This window comes from Cebus imitator, unplaced genomic scaffold, assembly GCF_001604975.1.
Source record: "Cebus imitator isolate Cc_AM_T3 unplaced genomic scaffold, Cebus_imitator-1.0 Scaffold51, whole genome shotgun sequence".
Lineage (NCBI taxonomy): Eukaryota > Metazoa > Chordata > Mammalia > Primates > Cebidae > Cebus > Cebus imitator.
In genome coordinates this window covers 7443732-7464810 of record NW_016107366.1, presented here as the reverse complement: position 1 = coordinate 7464810, position 21079 = coordinate 7443732, and the positions used below count along the sequence as shown (strand labels likewise).

The 21079-nt window shown below is 46.0% G+C and overlaps 1 protein-coding gene across 1 annotated transcript in view; it reads right to left on the bottom strand.

The window, feature by feature from the left end:
* Positions 1 to 21079, bottom strand: part of GABBR2 (gamma-aminobutyric acid type B receptor subunit 2) — a 429129-nt gene that overhangs the window by 290326 nt on the left and 117724 nt on the right. The window contains exon 2 of the mRNA XM_017527825.2: positions 7442 to 7579. Within this exon, the coding sequence (XP_017383314.1) occupies positions 7442 to 7579 (138 nt within the window). The remainder of the gene's footprint in view (positions 1 to 7441; positions 7580 to 21079) is intronic.

Sequence of the window (21079 nt, the reverse complement as noted above, 5' to 3'; positions counted from 1 at the left end):
TCTGACTTTATTTTCATCAGCGAGACGATTTCTTTCTGCAAGCTGAGGCTACGATCATCTCAATCCCAAGCGGGAAGGAGTGTGGTCCTGGTCTCTGAGGATGTCGAACACCCTCTCACTGGCATCTCTTGGACCTTCCCCGGGCTCTGTCTCCATCTTCCCCACCCAACTCCAAATTCTCCTGCTTTTTCCCAGGTCCCATGCATTCAGGACAGATCAGCCTGGTAGGAGATCTGGAGGACTGCCCCCAAAATAAACACAAGCCACCCTTAGATCTCTGAGGACAGGATTCTGGGTGGGTCTGAAAAATACTACAAAGGAAACATACCAGTTAGAAAACGGGGGGAGTTCTGAGATGGAGATGTGGGCTGAGGCTGAGCCCACGGCCATGTTAGGGCTCCCTCTACATTTGTTTAACAAAGGGCTGCAGCTGGAGAATCCTTGGGTGACTTTAGGTCTGGTGCTCTGATGACACGCCCTTGGTTCTTAGGGGACCAACCCAAGGCCTCGAAGGCAGGCACCTGGCTCTCTGTCAGCAGATATGCTCTGAGCACTGTTCTGGCATCACTGCCAGTCCTGCACCAAGCCAAGGGGTACGGTGAATGAGATACAACTCTGACCTGCAGCTGCAGGCTGTGGGTAGGCAGACATAGCAAACACCCTGGGAGGGACGTGCAGGTCAGGTCAGGGAGCACAGGGGAGGCAATGGGGGGCATTGCAAAGAAGGGGCACCCAAGCTGCACTGGGAAGAATGAGCACAGTCCTGCCAGCAGCCTGTACTGAGGCCAGCAGCATGAAGGGGCAGAAGGTGGGCTGGGAAAACGGCAAGGTGATGGGGCACTCCATGGACTGAGCGTCATCCTGGCGGCACTGGGATATTTGCCCTGGCAACATATTCTGTACCCCACCCCCACCCCCGCCGTGACCTCCTCCATGTCCTCTTTTCCACACAGGCAGCATCAATTAGAGTTTTCTGGACCAGCAGCATTTGTTAAAGAGCCCAGGTGTCTGGGAGATGAACCAGGCCTTGGAGAACTCCTGGCCTAGCAAGTCTCCAGGCCTTAGAGAACTCCTGACCTAGCAAGTGCATCGCAGTCACCTGAGCCACTGGTACTGAAATGGCCATGGCTATGACCAGTGGAGAGTACAGTGCTAGAGGGATGTGATAAGCCCCTAACCTAGATCTACTCAGAGTGGAGCCCTAGAATTCACATTGTTGACAAGAACCCCCATAAGTGACTCTTCCCATATAGTTGGAGAACCACTGACCTGGTATATGCCTATTCTGTGTATTAAATTTCCCCGCAGCCAGCCTGGCTGAAACCAGACTGCTCAGGGAACCTTGGTCCACAGGGAACTATGACTTCTCAGCCAGGCAGCTTGCTGCATGCTGGAAGCCTCCAGAGGCAGGGCTTGCTCACAGGAGGTGGAAGCCCTGCTTCCCTCTAACTTCAGCCATGGCTCCAGAAAAATCTATCAAAGACAGCCATGCAACGCTGGAGGTCCAGACTCCTCCCTCCTCCCTAGTGCCCCATGTACTCTCCAAGCTAAACACTCTCAGTTCTCCAATGTCCAGGCTGTGACCCTTCCCTGATGCCTCCCTGGGTCAGGCCCTAGTGGGTTCCTCCCAGTGTGAGGCCCAGATTGGAGCTCTGCACCCTGGGCGGGCTGTGACAATGAGACACTTTGGAGAGGGACAGAGCCACTCTCACCTGCATGTCAGACCCTGGACTCTGTGAAGGCCCTTGCATATAGAGGGAGAAACTGAGGTTCCCAGCGGCTGACTCACATCACGACTAAAACAATATTAGCCTCTCTGCACAGCAGCTATGAATCAAGAGGCCCAGCAAAAGGCAAAAGTTAAATTTAACTGATTTCAGCACCAGGGGGAATTTTCACCCCTCTGGTGTGTGAATCCCTATTTTTGTGAAGCCAGGAAACAGAAACAACTGATTACGCATTCCCGGCTGTCTGTCCGGCAAGCACTGCTCCTCCAAAAAGGGCAGCCAGAGCTCCTTTCAGTTACACAGATTACACGCAATTTCCCATTTGTGAAGCTCTGTTCTGAAGCCCAGCCTTGAATAAGTTAAGAGATTCATCAAATCCCTTGAGCACCTGTAGACCCACCCGTCCACCCCTTCGCCATCCCTGGAAACAAGCTTAGCCTCCCTGAGTTGGGGTTGGGGTGGCGTGGGAGGTCCACAGAGTGTGGCTCATCATAAATGGGGCTATGTTCCCTGGGAGTGAGAAGGAGGCAGGAATCCAGGCCCCCAGGCTATGCCCAGATCAAGATCCAGATCTTTGTTCTTATATCTTCCTTGCTGGCTGCACAAGGCAGGGAGAGTTAGAGAAGTCCAAACTGTCAAGTACCCTCCAGTTCCCAGGCCCCCAGCATCCCCCATCCATGTCCAGCTGCAGTGGCTGATCCAGCCCCAGTGTCTAGTAATGAATGTCAGTGCAGTAGTTGTCTGGGTGTGGGCATCTCCCCGACAAGGAGCCTGGGAAAACGCAGAGCAAGTCTGGAGGTGGAGGCTGAGAATCTGTGTGGGCCACCGCCCTCCCCGCACCACAGACAGGGCCACCCTGTGAGAGGCTCTGCCATGGAGCATTTCAGGCCCCTCTGTCTGCCTATCCTCTGCACATGGCACAGTTCAGTACTCAGTGAGGACCTACTGTGAGCCCCGGCCCTACACCAGACATTGGGAACCAAGAGATGAAGATGGGGAGGGGAAGGGCTGCCCCTAAGAAGCTCACAATCTGATATGGAAGACTGGCTGTAGAACAAATTATTTTTCACAACACTTAATTTAAAAAAAAAATAGAGACTTTTTTACCCAGGCAGGAGTATAGTGGCATGATCATAGCTCACTGCAGCCTTGAATTCCTAGGCTTGAGTTATCCTCCCGCTTCAGCCTCTCAAGTACCCAGGACTACAGGAATGTGCCACCACACTCGGCTAACTTTATACATTTTTGTAGAGATGAGGTCTCACTACGTTCCCCAAGCTGGCCTCAAACCCCTGGCTTAAAGCCATCCTCCTGCATTGGCCTCCCAAAGCACTGGGATTACAGATATGAGTCACCATGCCCAGCCTACTTTATTAAATTTTATTTTTGTTGATTGAGGTAAAATAAACATATAAAATTTGCAGTCTCTACCAGTAATTTTAAGTGTATCATTCATTGACATGAAATTTATTTAATAAGAGAATACTGTACACAGTACAGGAGGATGTGGGTGGTGTTTCTCAATGTTCGTTTCACTGTTAGTCTCCTAAGAAGCCTCTCTGGCTAGTTTTTTCCTACTCTTGTCCCCTGGTGAAATTGTAATACCACAGGCATACATAGATCTGTTTGTGTACTACATCTATATCTATGCTTTATATATTTAAAAAGTAATTTTTTTTTTGCCTCCCCACAAGAACCAATTTTTATCCCTTGGAGGAGATATCACCCCCTATTGAGAAAGCAGGGCGTAGAGGAGGAAGAAATAATTCATTTACTTTTTGAGCAGGGAATGGGAGGCACTGAAGGAAAGGGGTGGAAGAAGGAGATCAGGGAAGGCATCACAGAAGAAGTGGTATCCAGGGTTTTGAAGGATAAGCAGGAGTTCTGCAAAACAGGGAAGGGCCTCAGTGTCAAGTCCCACTTGCTGGGCAACTGGAGTTCCTGCCTTCCTCCAGCCATTAGTCATTACAGTATCTGGTCTCCAAGATGGCCCCCAGTGAGCTTCACCTCCTGCTACACCTTGGTACTACCCCTCTCTAAATAAGCGCTAATTTGTGTAATCCACAGATTACAGCAGAAGTTACAGTATGCAATTCCCAAAGCTAAGTCCTAAAAGACTTTGTCACCTCTGCCTTGGTCTTTTCATAACTCACTTTGGAGGATGCCAGCTGCCTTGTCATAAGGACACTTAGGCAGCCGTATGGAGACCCCCACATGGAGAGGAGCCACATTGGAAGCAGATCCTCCAGCCCCAGTCAAGCCTTCAGATGATGCCAGTCCCCAGCCTTCAAATCCTCCCACTGGGCCCCAAACACCATAGAGCAAACATAAGTCATTCAGTGTGTCTTAATTCCTGAACCAGAGAAATAATGAAATAATACAGGATATTGCTGTTTTAAGCCACTAAATTTGGGGGGGATTTGTCATCCAGTAATGAATAACTAACACATCCCCATCTCATAACCCAGTTCCCTGTCTTATCAACTCCTCTAGGTTGGAGGGCTGTCCTGCTCTTGGTGAGGCCAGGTAGTTCTGGTCTGCAAGCTGGGGAGTTTCCAACACCGTACTTGTTCCTGCAGCTCCTCAGGGAATTCTGAGGGACAGATGGTTCCAAGTGACACTGAGAATCAGGAAGCTCCTTGGATTCCTCTCTGGGTAGGGGATTTCCCTGGGACCTTGGCCTCTCATGCCTGGACAAAGTGCCCATCTGCAGATCCTTCCATCCCTTCCCAACTCCCTCCATCCCTCTGATCACTGAGCAGACTTCTAATGCAGAATGTGAAATGTTAGGCATAGGGAAAAAAAGAAGTCCATGTTCTGTCCTCAAGGAGCTCACAGCTCAGCTGGAGAGACAAACATTTATAAACACACCCCCACATCTGCCAAACCCTAAGAGAGGGACAGGCAGAGCAGAATGGGACACTGGGCTGTGCACACGCTGTGCTGAATTAAACAAGGGGAAGTGATAGGAAGGCTTTCTAGGGCCCTACTTTAGCAGCCCCCTAGTAGCAGGCAAGAAAGTCTTCCTGAAGGAGGTGACATTTAAGCTGGGTCTCAAAGAATGGGTAGCACTTGATCTAGGAAGAATGGGATGTTTTCGGTGGTAGGAACAGTGTAAGAAAATATGGGAATGCAGGAAAGACCAGGAATGCCAAGTAATCAGGGCATTCAACTTGGGGAGTGGGAGGACACAGGGCAGGACTAACAACAAAGAATACTTACTTAGCACTTACTGTGTGCCAGGCACAGCTCTGATCACTTTTCAGTCTTTTGATCCACACAGCAACCCCATGAAAGCAGTCCTATTACTACCTTGATCATGCAGATGAGGAAACCGAGGCTCAGGGAAGCAGCAGTGACTCTGACTAGCAGAGAATGTGCTCCTCGATATTCAGGAAAGCAAGCTCACGCCCAGAGAAGTTAAGTGACTGGTCCAAGGTCTCCACAGCTGTTCTAAGCACCTTGAGGGCCTGAGGCCAGGCTCCTGCGGCACACTGAGCCATGCTGGCTTTCAGGTGTGTGGTTAGGTTTGCAGTTAGGTTTGCACCAGTGCACAGGGCTGCTATTCTGGCCACCTCTTCCCATTGCATCTGCTCACAATCAGTGTGGCCTGCTCCGGCCACAAGGAATGACTCAGCACTCCCCAAACCCACACACTTTCCCACCTCCCGCTTTTGCACGCCCAGTTTCCTCTGCAGCGGCGCTCTCCCCCAAGTCTCCGGCTGTCCAACGCCCTCTCCTCCTTCAGCAGCCAGCTCCACTGAACCTGCCATAGCACCTGCCCTGGGGCTTCCTTGATCTGGGGCTGAGTGAGGGGCCCTCGCCTGGGCCCCCACCCCTCTTTCATCACACCTGTCACAGCTTGTGCCCACCGCCCCCAGTGGCTGCAAGCTTGGGCTCCACCCCAGCACCTCATACATTCAGCACCAGACTCAGAGGAGGTTCTCAGTCAATGCAAGTGGAATGCAACAGATCCTCTACATGGTCAGGCTCCTGCTCGCCCTGTCACTATCATTCTCTTCAACCTGACTTCCTACCCACCACACTCCAGCCCCACTGCCCTGTTTTCTGTTCCATGAATACGCCAGGTTCTTTTCTATCACAAGCTGCCTTCCTCTATTTGCTATTCCATTCACTGACATGGAATGCACTTCACCCAGTGGTCTCTTTCTCACCCTTCAGGTCTCAGCTTGAATGTCACCTCCTCCAAGAGACCTTTTCTGACTACCCCAAGGCAGTCACCATATATCTCATCACCCTGTTTCCTTCTGTTATAGCCAAGTTTCCTTACTACAATCTTATCTGAAGGGACAGACTGCCTGAGTTAAAATCCTGGCCCTACTACTTATTAGCTGTGAGTCCTTGGGCAAGTTACATAGCTTTTCTGTGCCTCAGTTCCATTATCTATAAAATGAGGGTGATAAGGTACCTACAGCATAGAGCTCTTATAAAAATTAAATGAGTTCATGCAGAAAAATACAAAGAACAGTGTCTGGCACATGGCAGGCCCTCCATATACAGCCTTAATAATAATATTTTTATTATTTACTTGCTTCTTGCCTGTATTACTCCTAGAATGTAAGCTCTAGAATAATGCAAACCATGTCTATTCTGTTCGGCACTGTATCCCCATTGTGCCTGCCAAAATCCAGGCACAGAGTAAGTTGCCTATAATATTTGTTGGGTGGATGGATGGATGGATGTATGGATGGATGGACGGACAGACGGATGGACAGACGGATGGATGGATGGATAGGTGAATTGATGGGTGAAAGGATGGATGGATGGATGGATGGATAGGTGAATGGGTGGATGGATACATGGATGGATGGATACATGGATGGATGGATGGATGCATGGATGGATGGATGAATGAACAGAAGGACAGATGGATGGATAGACGGATAGGTGAATGGGTAGGTGGACAGATGGACGGATGCATGGATGGATGGATAAATTGATAGGTGAAAGGATGGATGGATAGATGGATGGGTGGATGGATGGATGGGTGGATGGATGGAGCAATAAAGTAAACATGTGTATGGGCCACCACTCACCCCTGGTGGTCATATAGTTCTACACTCTTCTTTCCCATCCCAAATAACAGCTAATAACAGACTGGCAAGTCTCGCCTACAACACACTATATTCAGTGATGTATAAAATCTGCCAGGGCAAAGAGTGAACAACTGGCCAAGAGCCCAGGAAAGACTTAACTGAGGACAAAGGCAGTCTTAGAGGACAAAAGATAAATTTTCAGTGGGAGACGGAGGCTTGGCAGAGAATGGATGAGGGGTCATCTGGTTAAGGGAACAGCGAGAGCAGGGCTCTGAGGCCCAAAGGTACAGGGCACATGTGGAAAAGCAAGGTGTCTGGCAGGGCTATGCTATGGAGCAAGCAGAGGGAGCAGGAGATAACATTGGACAGGCAGGTTGGCTGGCCTCAATGGCCCCAAAAGCTGGGCTAAGGAATCAGTGGTGAGCCCTGAAGCTTTCAAATACACGGTGGTGGCATCAGGGCTGCCCTTTAGAGACCCACCATGGGGGCAATGCCAATTCAGGCCAGCAGTGAAAGGCTGTGCTATCACCCAGGAGAAAGTCCAGGAGGCCTGACCCAGGCAACGTAGAAAGCACACTGTACAAGGAATCATTCCTGCAAAAGACTGAGGGCCAACCAAAGACACTTCCCCCGAACAGAAGGTGGCTCGGACCTTACCTGCACCAGATTCCAGCCTTGGAGGGACTCTGCAATGATGGACGTGACGGATGGACAGACGCCTCCAAACACCATCAAGTGATTCGGCCCGTATTTTATTGCATCGTAGAAGGCTTTCAACCCTTTTGCATTGTCGCACTGGGAAGCAACACACAGAAAAAGGTCCAAATTAGAAACAGCTTTTCCCCAGGGGCACGAGCCCAACAAACAAATCTTTCCTCGTGGAAACCTGGGTTTCAGTTCTCCCACGGTGGGGACTCTCCTTAAGCCAGCCCTGAGTCCATGCTGTGAGCTCCGAGAGTGCGGTCTTGGCACCCACTGTCCTGTCTCTGTTCCCACTAAATGCCCTCCAAATCTAGGACCTCTCTCCAGCATCCCAGCTATCTCCCTTTAGAGCACACTTAGGAAAAGCCCCCATAATGCCTCACTCTGGGATCTCTCTTTTTCATGGCGATTTATATTTTAAGGACGATCCCATACTCATTAAAATGGCTATCATTAAAAAACACATACACACAGAAAACAACAAGTGTTGGCAAGGGTGTAGGGAACTGGAACTGCTCTGCCCTATTAGTGGGAATGTTGGGTGCAGCTTCTGTGGAAACAGTAGAGTGGTCCCCGCAGAAGTTAAACATAGAATTGCCATGTGCAATTCCACCTCTAGATGTATACCCAAAACGACTGAAGGCAGGGACTTGAAGAGACAGTTGTACACCCATATTCACACGCTCATGTTCATATCATTCACGATAGCCAAAAGATGGGAACGACACAAACGCCCATCAACAGGTGAATGGATAAACAAACTGGGGCATATCCATGCAATGGAATATTTTCAGCCTGGAAAGGGAAGAAATTCGGACACATGCTACAACATGGATGAACCTTGAGGACATTGTACTAAGTAGAATAAGCCACACAAAAAGACAACTATTATATGACCCCACGCATATGAGGTTGTCTAGTTAATTAGATTCATAGAGAAAGAAAGTAGAATGGTGGTTGCCAGGGGCTGGGGGTTGGCTGGGTGATAGCTGGGTTTCACAGGCTGGGAGGAGGAAGGAAGGGGACTTCATTGTTTAACGGGTTCAGAGTTTCAGTGGGGATGATGGCCGTGTGTTGGAGGTGGATGGTGGTGATGGTAGCTCAACAATGTAAATGTGCTTAATGCCACTGAACCATACACAAAAAAATGGTTAAAATGGTAAATTTTAGGTTATGTGTATTTTTTACTACAATTGTTTAAAAAAATGATGAGGAATATCAACCTAAAGAGAATATTCATTCAACAAACACTTGCCAAGCACTACTCTGTGTTCAGTCCAGAGCTGGACATTGAGAAAACATACAAATTGGACACAGCTCCTGCCAAGGAGCTCCCATATTAGAGAGGAAAGTTGGCCAAGAAAACAGCTCATGGCGACCCAGCCTGAGGATGGAAAGGGGAGACGGCCCACAACGAGTATCAGGATTCAGTTCTGGCTCACTCAGCCTTTCCATCCCCACCTCCCTCATCAAGCCCTGTGGTCATCTCTCCCCTGGACAAAGGCTCTGGCTTCAAGCTACTGGGCATCTTACCTCCCCATGGGCAAGTTCAACCCCTCCACCATCTAGCAGTCTGAGGGTCCTTTGTCAAACATAAATGAATTCTTCTCACTCTTCCTGCTTTCTGTGCACTTAAAACCCAAATTCCTATCAGAATATAACTCTCGAAAGGTTAAAAACATAATTCTCATGAAAATTGATAGTGAACACATGTCAAAGTTTTATTGAACTCATTAATAAGGGATTTGCAGGATGACAAAGTGGATTCAAAGAGAATTTAAGAAACAGGGATTTTTACAGTGACTCAAAAAAGTAAGGAATAAGATTGCCAAATTAGATACAAAACTGGTTGATGTCCTACAGAGTGATAAAACCACAACCTTTGGGGATAGAAAAGAAAATCACTGACAACCAGCATATCTTATCCCTTCCAGAGGATTGCAAAATGTCTAGGTCTTAATTGACTGGGCAAAGTTCTATTCCTCCAGTCAGATGACCCTTGGGCAGAATTGTTAGAAAATGCTCTAAGTCGTAGGGTAAATAGTCACATAATCACACCTTTGTATTATGTACAGGTTTGGGGTGATTTTCTCAACACTCCTTATCACAATGGAAGCCGTTCATTCCAGCAGCTGCCTCTCACTCTGGCCTAAGTTCCCTTTTCTCTACCCTTTGTTCACCAAGCACAGCCCTACCAACCTCCTTCCAGTTCCCTGAAATCAAAAGCACTTTCCTTCCCACCTCTGGGCCTTTGCATTTGCTATTTTCTTTGCTGGGAACACAACTTTCTTGGTTCTCAGCATGGTTCACTCTCTTTCCCATCAATCAGGTCACCCTACCCAAAATATTTCCCACCCCCACTCACTTCCTGACATGCCACCCTATTTAATGCCCTAACACAGTTCCTAAAATTATTTGAAATCATCTTGTCTACTTTTTGTTCACTTGTAGATTGACTGATTTCCTCAACTAGAATGAAAGCCCCAGGTGGGCAAGGATTTTGTCATCGTTTTCACTGCTGTATCCCCAGATCTTGGACAGGTGCCTCACTAAAGATTCAGTAAGATCTGGTGGGGCTGGGTGTGGTGGCTCACGCCTGTAATCCCAGCACTTTGGGAGGCCAAGGCAGGTATTTCACCTGAGGTCAGGAGTTTGAGAACTACCTGGCCAACATGGTGAAACCCTGTCTCTATTAAAAATACAAAAATCAGCCAGGCATGGTGGCCCACACCTATAGTCCTGGCTGCTCAGGAGGCTGAGGCAGAAGAATTGCTTGAACCTGGGAGGCGGAGGTTGTAGTGAGCTGAGATCACTCCACTGCACTCCAGCCTGGGCAACAGAGCAAGACTCCATTTCAAAAAAAAAAAAAAAAAAAAGATTCGTTGGACACACTCCCTTCATCTGCTTTCCTCCGCCTTTTCTACTTCCACATCTCTCCTTATTTTTGTCTTTCTCTCCAATCTATGTCCTCCTCATTCTTTCTGCTTGTCCTCCATCTACCCCTTAAGTGACCACAATATGGGATCAGAGTGTACTAATATTTCTTGCTCCCTCTTCATTTATTTGAGAAACTCCCCTGGACTGTGATCCATGCCTATGCCAACAGGACAGAGAGCCAAGTCCGACATGGTTCCTGGTCTCGGGGAGCACACTGATGGTGGAGGCAGTGAGGCTGGGGCATGTGGTCACCTCGCATGGGGGATGGTAGTCGGTGCTGCGGGACAGAGGCAGATCCAGGCTGTGGGCACTGCAGGGAAAGCCAGGGAGGGCTCTGGAAGAGGGAACACTTGAACACAGGAATTGTAGGCGGAGGAGCAGCACGAATACAGGCAAGGAGGTGGAAAAGTGAGACGGGAACAGAAACAACCCGGCTTGCTTCAACAGTGAGTGACAAGGATGAGGTGGCCTGGGCGAAGGCTTAGGGATACCAGCCTAGGGAGTTTAAATACTACAGGTTTTTGGTAAATAATTCAATTAAAAATTTTTAGTTTAATTTAAAAACTGGCCAAGTTAATTTATTTTGCCAAGAAAGGAAGAGAGAAAGAAAGGAGGGAAGGAAGGAAGAGAGGGAGGGAGGGAAGATTAGGTTCTAACTGCTTCTGGGGCCCTCTATGAATTATCCCTGGTCGTTGATTGAAAGCAACACTTCTCACCCCCAGCAGAGCACAAGTAGATATAATAGAGTGGTTTGTTTTAATTGTCTCTACCATGATTTTACTTTTTGGAATCTACTGTGATTTACTGAATCATTTCTAGTTTTAATATATTTCTGTAATGACTTTGGCTTGTTTTCTAATCTGTAGCTAATGACAATGATAATACAGTACCACAGGATTTATAATCAAAGTTGCATTCAAACGATATTAGCAACAATGAATTTATTAATACTTGTTTGCTCAGCAAACACTTTCTGAATATCTAGTCCATGAAAGAGTCTGTATTAGTAACGATGTCTTGGCTTCTCACAAATACACAACACTGGAATATGTCAACTAAAATATCTGAAACTATTTGACAACCAGTATTGGAGTTGGAGACTCTTCCAATGTTTCCAAATGTTTATCTGACTGAATTTCACCAGACAGGGTGTGGTAGGCAAAGTTTTGGCCCCATTGACCTTCACCCCTTGGAATTACCTCCATGAATATTTTATGTTACATGGCAAAACGGACTTTGCAGATGTCATGAAGGTTACTAATCAGTGGACCTTAAATTATTGTACAGGTAAGCCCAATGTACTCACACAAGTCCTTACAAAGAGAGACCTTTCTTTACCTAATAGCTGATAGGAGATCAGAGATTGGAAGCATGAGATGGATTTGATATGCCATTGTTGGTTTGAAGATGAAGAGGTCCACGTGTCAAGAAAGCAGGGACTTCTGTCTTATAATTGCGAGAAACTGAATTCTGCCAATAACCTGAATGCGCATGGAAGCAAATCCTCCCTGAGTTGAGTCTCCAGAAACAAACTCAGACAAGGTGACACCTTGATTTTGGTCATAAGAAGCCCTGAGCAAGAGACTCAGGGGAGCCACACTGTGCCCAGACTTCTGGCATAGAACTGTCAGGCAATAAATAGGTGTGCCTTACACTACCAATTCTGTGGTGATCAGTTACAGCAGCATAGAAAGCAAATACAGTCAGGTAAAATGAGAAAAATAAACACGACACAATGAGGTTTTCCTTAAAGTTAATTCCATTTGAAAAACTATCCTTAATTTACAGATAAGGTCCTTTGTAGTTTAATGGTGTTAAAACATTTTTCTGTTATAAAAGGACAGAAATGAGAGAGGTTTTGTTTTCAATGTCCTGACATAACAAAATAGAAAAAAATTCCACCCTATATAAGTTTCTATTCCCCAGCCCTCCCCTTCTTGGTGTGTGAAATCCCAACATCTAGGCATTGCTAATCTAGCCCCACACTCTCAATTTCAGAAGCAGAGCCTGAGGACTAGAGAGGAGAAGGAATTTTCCCTCTTTTTTGCCAGGATTAGGAGAGGGATTTCTGGATTCCCGGTTTTTCAGCGTTCAAATAGTCTAGAGAACTCAACAGGAGAAGAGAAGGTTAAAGCTAACAGCATTCTAGAAAAGACCATTTCCCCCAGGACAACGCCACAAGCCCAGGTCTCCTCCAGATCAGAGCTCTTGGCTTGAAGCAAGAGAAACAACCTACTGGCACCAAGCATGCTTCAGTGGCTCCCCTACAGGGAGCAGAGATGCAGTGAATAACAAAACAGATCACATGGGTGTATCTGTCCCATATTCGATGCTATTTCCCCTTATCCTAATTTCTAATGCTGTATCTTTTTACCTGACATGATTCATGTCCCAAATAGATGGACTTTCCAGTTCACCAAAGGTGAATTTTAGGGGTAGATCAGCTTAGAGTTTTTTCAACTCAGCCCTTCAGGGGCCTAGAGCCCAGCAGAGAGGGCAGTGAAGGAGCACTGGGCGCCTCACCTTCACTTCAACCAGCAGCTCCTCTTCCGCCTCCTTCATCTACAGCATCACAGCGCCACAGAACACTTAATTTAAAAGAGGGTTTCGTTGCTAGCAGCAAAAATGTTTGAAGACCACCAAGGGGATGACCCTGGAGGTCCTTGCCAGAGTATAATTTTTGTCTCTGGACTCAGGGAGGGTAGGTGAGTGTCTTACAAACAAGGTGTTTTAGCTCACACACTGTAGGTTACTCCCTGCAAGTCAATCCACTGCACACGAATGTACCTGATGATCCTGTCACCAAATCACTGGGGAATGTCTCTAAGTTTTAGTTTCCTGAAGGACTCCTCGCAGATAGCTTGCCACAGCCATTTCACAGGGTTTGTCCTTCCAGCTCAGGTGAAAGTCAATGTTGTGAGTATTTCACGTTTTCCCTTCTTCTCGAATGCTGCCCTTGGAGATGTTCCCCTAAAGGGCTGTTTATTACCCTTCCCCTCTTGTGGACCAGCCCCGGCCTGAACCAGGGGAATGCCAGAAGCTTTTCGATACCCCATTTAAGATGTTTGTCTGACAGCTTTTAGTTAGCTGCTCACTGGGCAAAACCATCATTCTGAGAAGTTACTGACGGCAAGTGGTCTTTCAGTGATTTGGTTTTTGATGAATTGCTCGCAGAGCCACTCTAAGGGGCATCTATGACCTGGAAGAAAGCTATGGGCTTTATCATGCTCTCCTGTTCCCCCCACCTTCCCCACTGGAAACCCCACTCACTTCTAGAGGATATTCTGACTGGTTGGCATTGCCGCAACCTGACCAGCAGGCAGGAAGAAATTCATCACAGTTCAGACTCTCATGCAATAGCTCAAAGCTTCATGATGGCCATAGCCTTTGTCTTCAGTCTTGCCTCCTGGAGATTGGCTCTAGCATACAGTAGGTGCTTAATAAGTGCAGCCTTCCCTCCCTCCCTCTTCTCTCGGGTATTTGTCATTACCTTCCTTTGACGACTCATCTACTATAGTTCATGGTCACTACCTCCCAACTCCTGTCTGCTGTTCCATTGCCAAGGGCTTCTTCTTCCCTATAAGGACTTGTCACAGAGAAATCATCACTGGCACATATAGGCTCTTGAAATTCAGCACTTAAAAATGGGAACAGATCCAAAAGCCATGAAAATCAATTTTCAAATGAAAAAGTGAGGCTTCAGATGAAATCCATTTTCATTTAAATCTAATTTTTAAAGAATTAAAATACTTTTTTGATTTAAAAATTTCAAATAAAATGTTGCTGAGAGTTAAAATGTAAAAATGCCAAGAAAATGTCAGAGTTAATAACAACTCATCTGAAACTGGGAATTACTCCATGCAGAATTTCAGAATGGAAAGAGAATTTAAAAGCTAATGTGTCCAACCTGCCCCGAGTTAGAAAGTCCCTCTGGGCCTCCCGCCCAGGAGCACTGAGTATCTGCTCACGTCTGTCCCTCCAGTGGCAGGGGTCTCACTCTCTCACTAGGGAGCTAATTTGTCCTCTGCCAGCTCTGCTTCTTAGAAAATTCTTCTTGTCATTGGCCTGGAAATCAGATAGCTAAGCTCTGCAGAGTGACTCTAAGAGATGTCTTCAGGCTAAACTACCCTTAGCTCTTCCAATCAACCCCACAGAGGATGGTTTTACAGCCTGCTTGTCTAAGAGTCATTTCATGAGTAGCCTTTGGAGGACAGATTTTTTGGGGGCATGTAGCACCTAGAATGGTACCCCAAATACCTTCATCTGCCCTGCCCAGAAAAGCAACACTAGCTAACATATACCATGCCCTCACTGTGTGTTAGGCACAGTACTAAGAACTTGATGTAAAGGAGCTTAATCTTGCCTCACAATATTATTAAGAGGTATAGACCGAGTATCCCTAATTTGAAAATCTGAAATCCAAAATGTTCCAAATCCAAAACTTTTTGAGCACAAATATGACGCTCAATAGAAATGTTCACTGGAGCATTTTAGATTTTGAATATTTGGATTTGGGATGTTCAATTTGTAAATATAATGCAGCTATTTCAAAATCTGAAAAAAAACTAAAATCTGAAACATTTCTAGTCCCAAGTATTTTGGATAAGGGTACTGTACTGTTATCTCCCTTTTACAGATAAGGAATTTGAGGCTCAGAAATAATAACTTGCCCAATTTCAGGTAGTGTAACTTCAGAGCTGTTCAGAGTATAACTATTTTATTTTACGTAAGAATATGCTATGAAATATTTCACTTATAGAAAAGAATATTCCATATACAATAACTTAATAAGGTATAAAAAATAGTAATGTGAACACACAGTACATCCAACATCACAGTTATGTTGAAGACCTCTGTGCCCACACCTGCACCTAGCCCTCCATCACCCAGGGGGAGCCCCAGGCCTGAATTTTGCATTTATCTTTCTTTTCTTTTTCTTTCTGTTTTTTTTTTTTTTTTTTTTTTTTTTTTTGAGACAGAGTCTCACTCTGTCACCAAGGCGGGAGTGCGATGGCGTGATCTCGGCTCACTGCAACTTCTGCTTCCCAGGTTCAAGCAATTATCCTACCTCAGCTCCTGAGTAGCTGGCGCCACAGACACATGCCACTGCACCTGGATAATTTTTGTATTTTTAGTAGAGATGAAGTTGTGCCATGTTGGCCAGGCTGGTCTTGAACTCCTGACCTCAAGTGATCCACCCGCCTTGGCCTCCCAAAGTGTTGGGATTACAGGCATGAGGCACTGCGCTGGCCCCTTCTTTGCTTTTCTTTACAGTTTTACATGTACGTGTTTCTTAAATACTGTGTCATTTAATTTCACTTGTTTTGAACATACATGTAAGTAGAATTGTGTTTATACCTTTCACCTGAAACTTGCCCTTATGGCTCCACATTACGTTTGTGAGATTTTTGCTGCTGAATATAGCTGTGGTTCATTCATTTTCATAGCTGTGTAGTATGCCATTGTGTGACTATGCCACCACTGGTTTGTTCATTCCTCCGCCAAGGGACCCTTGGCTGTTTCTGGCATTTCGTTTGGTTGCTGCTATGAGCAAGATAGTCGAATATTTCCATAAGTGCCTCCTGGCACACGTATGACGAGTTTCTCTAAGGGTATAAACCTGGAAGTTGAATTGTTGACTCATAGCGTTTGCTGCATGTTCTCAAAGTGGTTTGATCCATTTACACTCCCACCAGCAGTGTTTTAGAGATCTCACTGCTCCATATCCTTGCCAGCTTTAAGTTTTGCCAGTCTTGTGGGTATTTGATACCACATTTCAATTTGTATGTTCCTGATTACTGAAGAGCTTAAGCCATCTTTTCATATGCTTATAGCCTGTGTTTCTTTTTGGACTGGTGACTTTGCTCATTTTTCTACTGGGTTGTTTGTCTTTTCCTTATTGATTTGTTCAGAGCACTCCTAGCCACAATGCCAAATGATCGTGAATGAAATGATCACCTCCCGCATTCTGAGTATTGACTTCTGTTAATGTGGCTTCAGAATGCAGCCCTTCTATTGGGCTCCTACATCATACAGAGCTTGCTGTCAGTAAAAACTACTAAATCAGCGCCTATTATCTTGGGTAGCAAAACACCGGCAATCCTTCCTTGGTGCCCAGGGGAGAAAGAACCTACTTGATAAAATCCAGCCAACCAAAAGATGAATCAAAAATATAGATCTCAGGAATGGAAGAGGGCTTGTGGTAAAAAAAAAAAAAAAAAAAAAAAAAAAAAAAAAAAAAAAAGTGATAGTGAGAGCCAGACCCATTTAACATGAAACAACTAGCAATGTGAAGATAATAATGGAACATAAAATGCAGGAGGCGGAGGAGGGAAGAGAAATTGTTAGATTGTTAATTTCCTCTTCTTCCATAGAAGGGCTTTAATCGATACCATCTAAAATTGAAAACTGGAGTTTAAAAGCCAGGATTTTAACCTCGTTGCTTTTCATAATCTTTTATTACCCTTGAAGAGACATTTTGGAAGCAAATATTTTCTGTAACAAAGGCAAAATTGTTTAATGGCGAGCAATTCCTCCTATTTTACCTTTCCTCATTTTCTTCTGTTACATGCAAATAAATAAAATTTAACAACAATCTAAAGTAGGATGTAATAAGGATCTCATTTGATAAAATTATTTCTTTATAATATATGCATAGAGATATGTCTGGAATGAGAATCATCGAATGTTAAAGATTATAAGATTTGAGTGTTTTTTTTTTTAACTTTCTTCTTTTACTTAAAATTTTTAAACAACAGATTACTTTTATAAAGACAGAAAGTCATTTTTAAACTGGTAAGCTTTCTACACCCAAGATGCTTTCTCAATCACTGAAGTTTCCCTCTTTCTGTTCATCTGTGGGTGACTTTCTGAACCGAAGAACAGACTTTAGCATTTATCATTGCTAAATCACGTCAAAATTAGCCCAGCACCAGGGCCAACTGAATTAAACATACACTATATTGTTTTGCCAACGCAACTAATTCATTGAAACATATTCGATCATCTGCTACATATTAGGAGCTGTCTGGGAAACAGTAAGTTCATGTGACCTATAAAAATTCTTTGAACAGAACAGGTACCCAATAAACATTTACTGAAGTGTTAAATTTAGAAACAAGAATAATAATAAAAGTAATACAGTGAGTCCTTACATAGCATTAATCTGTGCCAGATACTATTTTAATTGCTTTATATACACTGACTCACTCAATCCTCCCCACAACTCTATGAACTATATCCCATTATTATCCACATTTTAATAGATGAAAAAACTGAGGATTAGAGAGGTGAGTAATTTGCTCCAAGTTGCACACAGTGAGTGAGGGGCAGAGTTGGGAGTCAAACCCATGGAGTCAGATTCCAGAGTCCAGGCTCTGTCATATCCATGTTCTGTTCTTCTTGGGCACATGGTGAGACTATATTTTCCAGCCCCTCTTACAATTAGGTGTGACCACCAAGTTTTGGGCAATGGAATATGAACCAAGATGATATGTACCATGCCCAGGTTGGCCTATAAAACCATTCCATGGGCCTTCTGTGCTCTCTTTCCATCCATAGTGTGAATGGGGAAAAGTCCAAGGACCTGGAAGAGGAAGAAACCCCCTAGATCCCAAATCCCTATGGCAATCTTGGAAGGAGACACCACTATGACAAGAGAGAAACCATCCCAAGGAGGACAGCCTCACGAGCTGACAGCCTCCAGGTGCAATGTCTTTGGATATGCCTCAGAGGAGGCCCCCTCTTCCCAGACCCCTCTGACCATGGACTGAGCATGGCAGAAGAACAAGGGCTCCTCATTTCTGGCCATCGCAAGACTCGACTACAGGTGATCTCTGAGCCCAATGGTCCAGCTGGAACTTTCTAAGAGCAGTGCTGCTGCCAGGGACTCTTTCTACCTAAGCCTCCTTCCTTCCCTGCTCCCTTTACTGGTGTCAGACCAACCACACAGTCTGAAGGCTTACCCTGCCCATCTCTCTTCACATCCTTTCACAGGCATTTCCCCAGCGTCCCTCTAACTCTGAGCATCTGCTTCCCAGAGGACCAACCAACACATCCCTTCAAGCTGCACTTGACAATGACATAAGCAAGAAATAACTTTCATGTATGAAACTTCTGGGCTATAGAGGTGTAGTCACTGCAGTGAGGCTGCATCAACTAACAAACATCCTTAAATGCCTGCTGTCAGCGTTTTGAAGCATAAAGAATCAGCACACCTGGAGAACTATTAAAGAAGGGTAAAGAAAGTTGAGAAAGACAACAAAAGATTGTGGGAAAGGATACAAAGTGTACATGCCTTACATTTTAACAAGTGTTCTCCTATCATTCAAGACACGTCAAACCAGAATTTAAGGGATATAGCCGGTTACAACTAAGGTGTGCTGAGGTTGGCTGTCTTGTCTTGTCTTTTCTCTCTCTTTCTCTCTTTTCTTTCGACAGGGTCTTACTCTGTCACTCAGGCTACAGTGCAGTGGTGCCATCATGGCTCCCAGCAGCCTCAACCTCCTGGGCTCAAGTGATCCTCCCACCTCGGCCTCCGGAGTACCTGGGACCACACATGCACACCCCAACACCACACTGATTTTTTAACATATTGTAGAGATATGTCTCACTATGTGGCCTAAACCAGTCTTGAACTCCTGGTCTTGAACTCCCAGGCTCAAGCAATCCTCCCACCTTGGCCTTCCAAAGTGATGGGATTACAGGCATGAGCCATCAAGCCTGGCTGAGCTAGGCTGTCTTATTCCCCTCTGTCTGCCTTTGCCTATCAAAGAGTGTGGCCCCAAACAGGTGTTTAACACATGCTAGCTGGACTAAATTACTGCTGCCCTGGCAGATACAATCACTGCTGGTGGGTAGAGCCTGAAATAAAAGTAGTCATATCCATAGCTGTGTCCCAAACAGCTTATTAACTCCAGCCATCTTGAGTTTTTCACACCCCTTCCCCGGGGTGATGGACAGACCATCTGCTTCTAAAAGTCTCCAGAGAGCCAGGCTGTCCATCCTAAACACTGAGAAAAAGTGGCATTTCTGTATTCTTCCTGAAGCTGTCACTCTGAATTCTTGGCCGGCTGCAGACTGTGTTATTTGAGGATGATGGAGCCATGGCACACATCTCTCCTCTGCACTGTTAAAGCCAATTACCCAATTTACAAAATGTTTCTCTAAGACTGTTAGATACAAACTGCGTTTCCTAATTAGCTGTCAGTAAGCCTCCCCACGTATGCAGGTGTGACATTTTTAAAAGTCAGGGTCACAAACACAAAGTATACTCGGGCTGTCGATCAGGAGGGGGGTGCTCTTTTCTGCAGGTTTGTGCAAATATCACATGTTGGCAGCTCTTCTCTGGGGTTGGGGCTGGATCGCCCTCTTAAGAGACACCGAAGTCCAGCAACGTGTGCCACCAAGCCATCACCACTCCTTTCCATTCCACGTTTGTGGGGCAGGTTGGCACAACACTGACTGGAGGCCTGAGCTAGGTACGGGGAGATGAGATGGGGAAGACTGGGTCCGGGCTTTCATGGGATTTGTAATCTGGAGTGAGTGAGAGACACAAATAGTTTAGCAACATGTGGCAAGTGGTGTAATGGAGGGTTAGACCTGGCGTTAGAGAATGTTCCTTCATCTCATAAACGCCCACATGGTGATGAAGAATCAGGTCTCATGGTAGATGCTGAGGACGCATAAAAGGTGACGTACAGTATTGGCCATTAGGAGTTCTCCATTCAGCAGGGAAGAGAAGATTCAAACAAAACGCCATAACACAGGGCAGGGCAGAAGTGGGAACGATGGCAGAGACATAAGTCATGCAAAAAAGGAAGGAATATTCAAGTTATACCGAGATATTCTGCCGAGACTTCCTGGAGGAGGTGGCATTCGAGCTGAGCCCTGCGAGAGGAGCAAGAGGCTGAGGTGGTGGGAGGGCACACCAGGCTGAGCTACCAGCATGAGCGAAGGCCTGGAAATTGGAAGGTGCAGAGCACCTGGGAGTAAAGGTATATCCTGTTCACTAGCAGGAGCACAGGATGGAGAAAGGATGAGTGCGGTCAGACTGGCTGGAGCCAGTGCCTCGGGGAACACTGAACACAGGCAGGTGTGGTTTTCTTTCCTTCAGGCAGTGAGAAGTCACTGCGGCACTTTCACCAGGGGAATGCCAAGAGGGAAGAGGCACTTGCTTTACACAGATGCTTCTGGTAGCTGGGGCAGAGGAGGAAGGGCCGATGGGGAGGAAGGAGGCTGGGGAGAGGTGGATTCATTTGTCCAGGTGTGAAGTGCTGGTGGATGGCCTGGCAAGCAACCTGGCATAGCACTCCTGGGGAATTCATTAGCTAAAGGCCTCTGAGGCATGGGTTTGACCAATTCATGACATCAACAAGACTCGTTCGGATGGGTCAATCTCAGTAGTCTCCTTCATGGGAGGTCAGTGATGGGGAAAACCGATGAGGAAGGAGATAGAAGAAAGAATAAACCAGCTATGTCAGGCACGGGATGTGAGCTCCAGATCTGCCACTGCTCGTTCTGTGACCCCACCTCATCTGTGTGCTCCACTTAAAAACAACAATATTGAGTTAGCAAATTTGTCATCCAGCAGAGTTAGCAAAGCAAAGCAGGGTATGCTTTGGCAACAAACAACCCCTAAGTTTCAATGCGTTACCC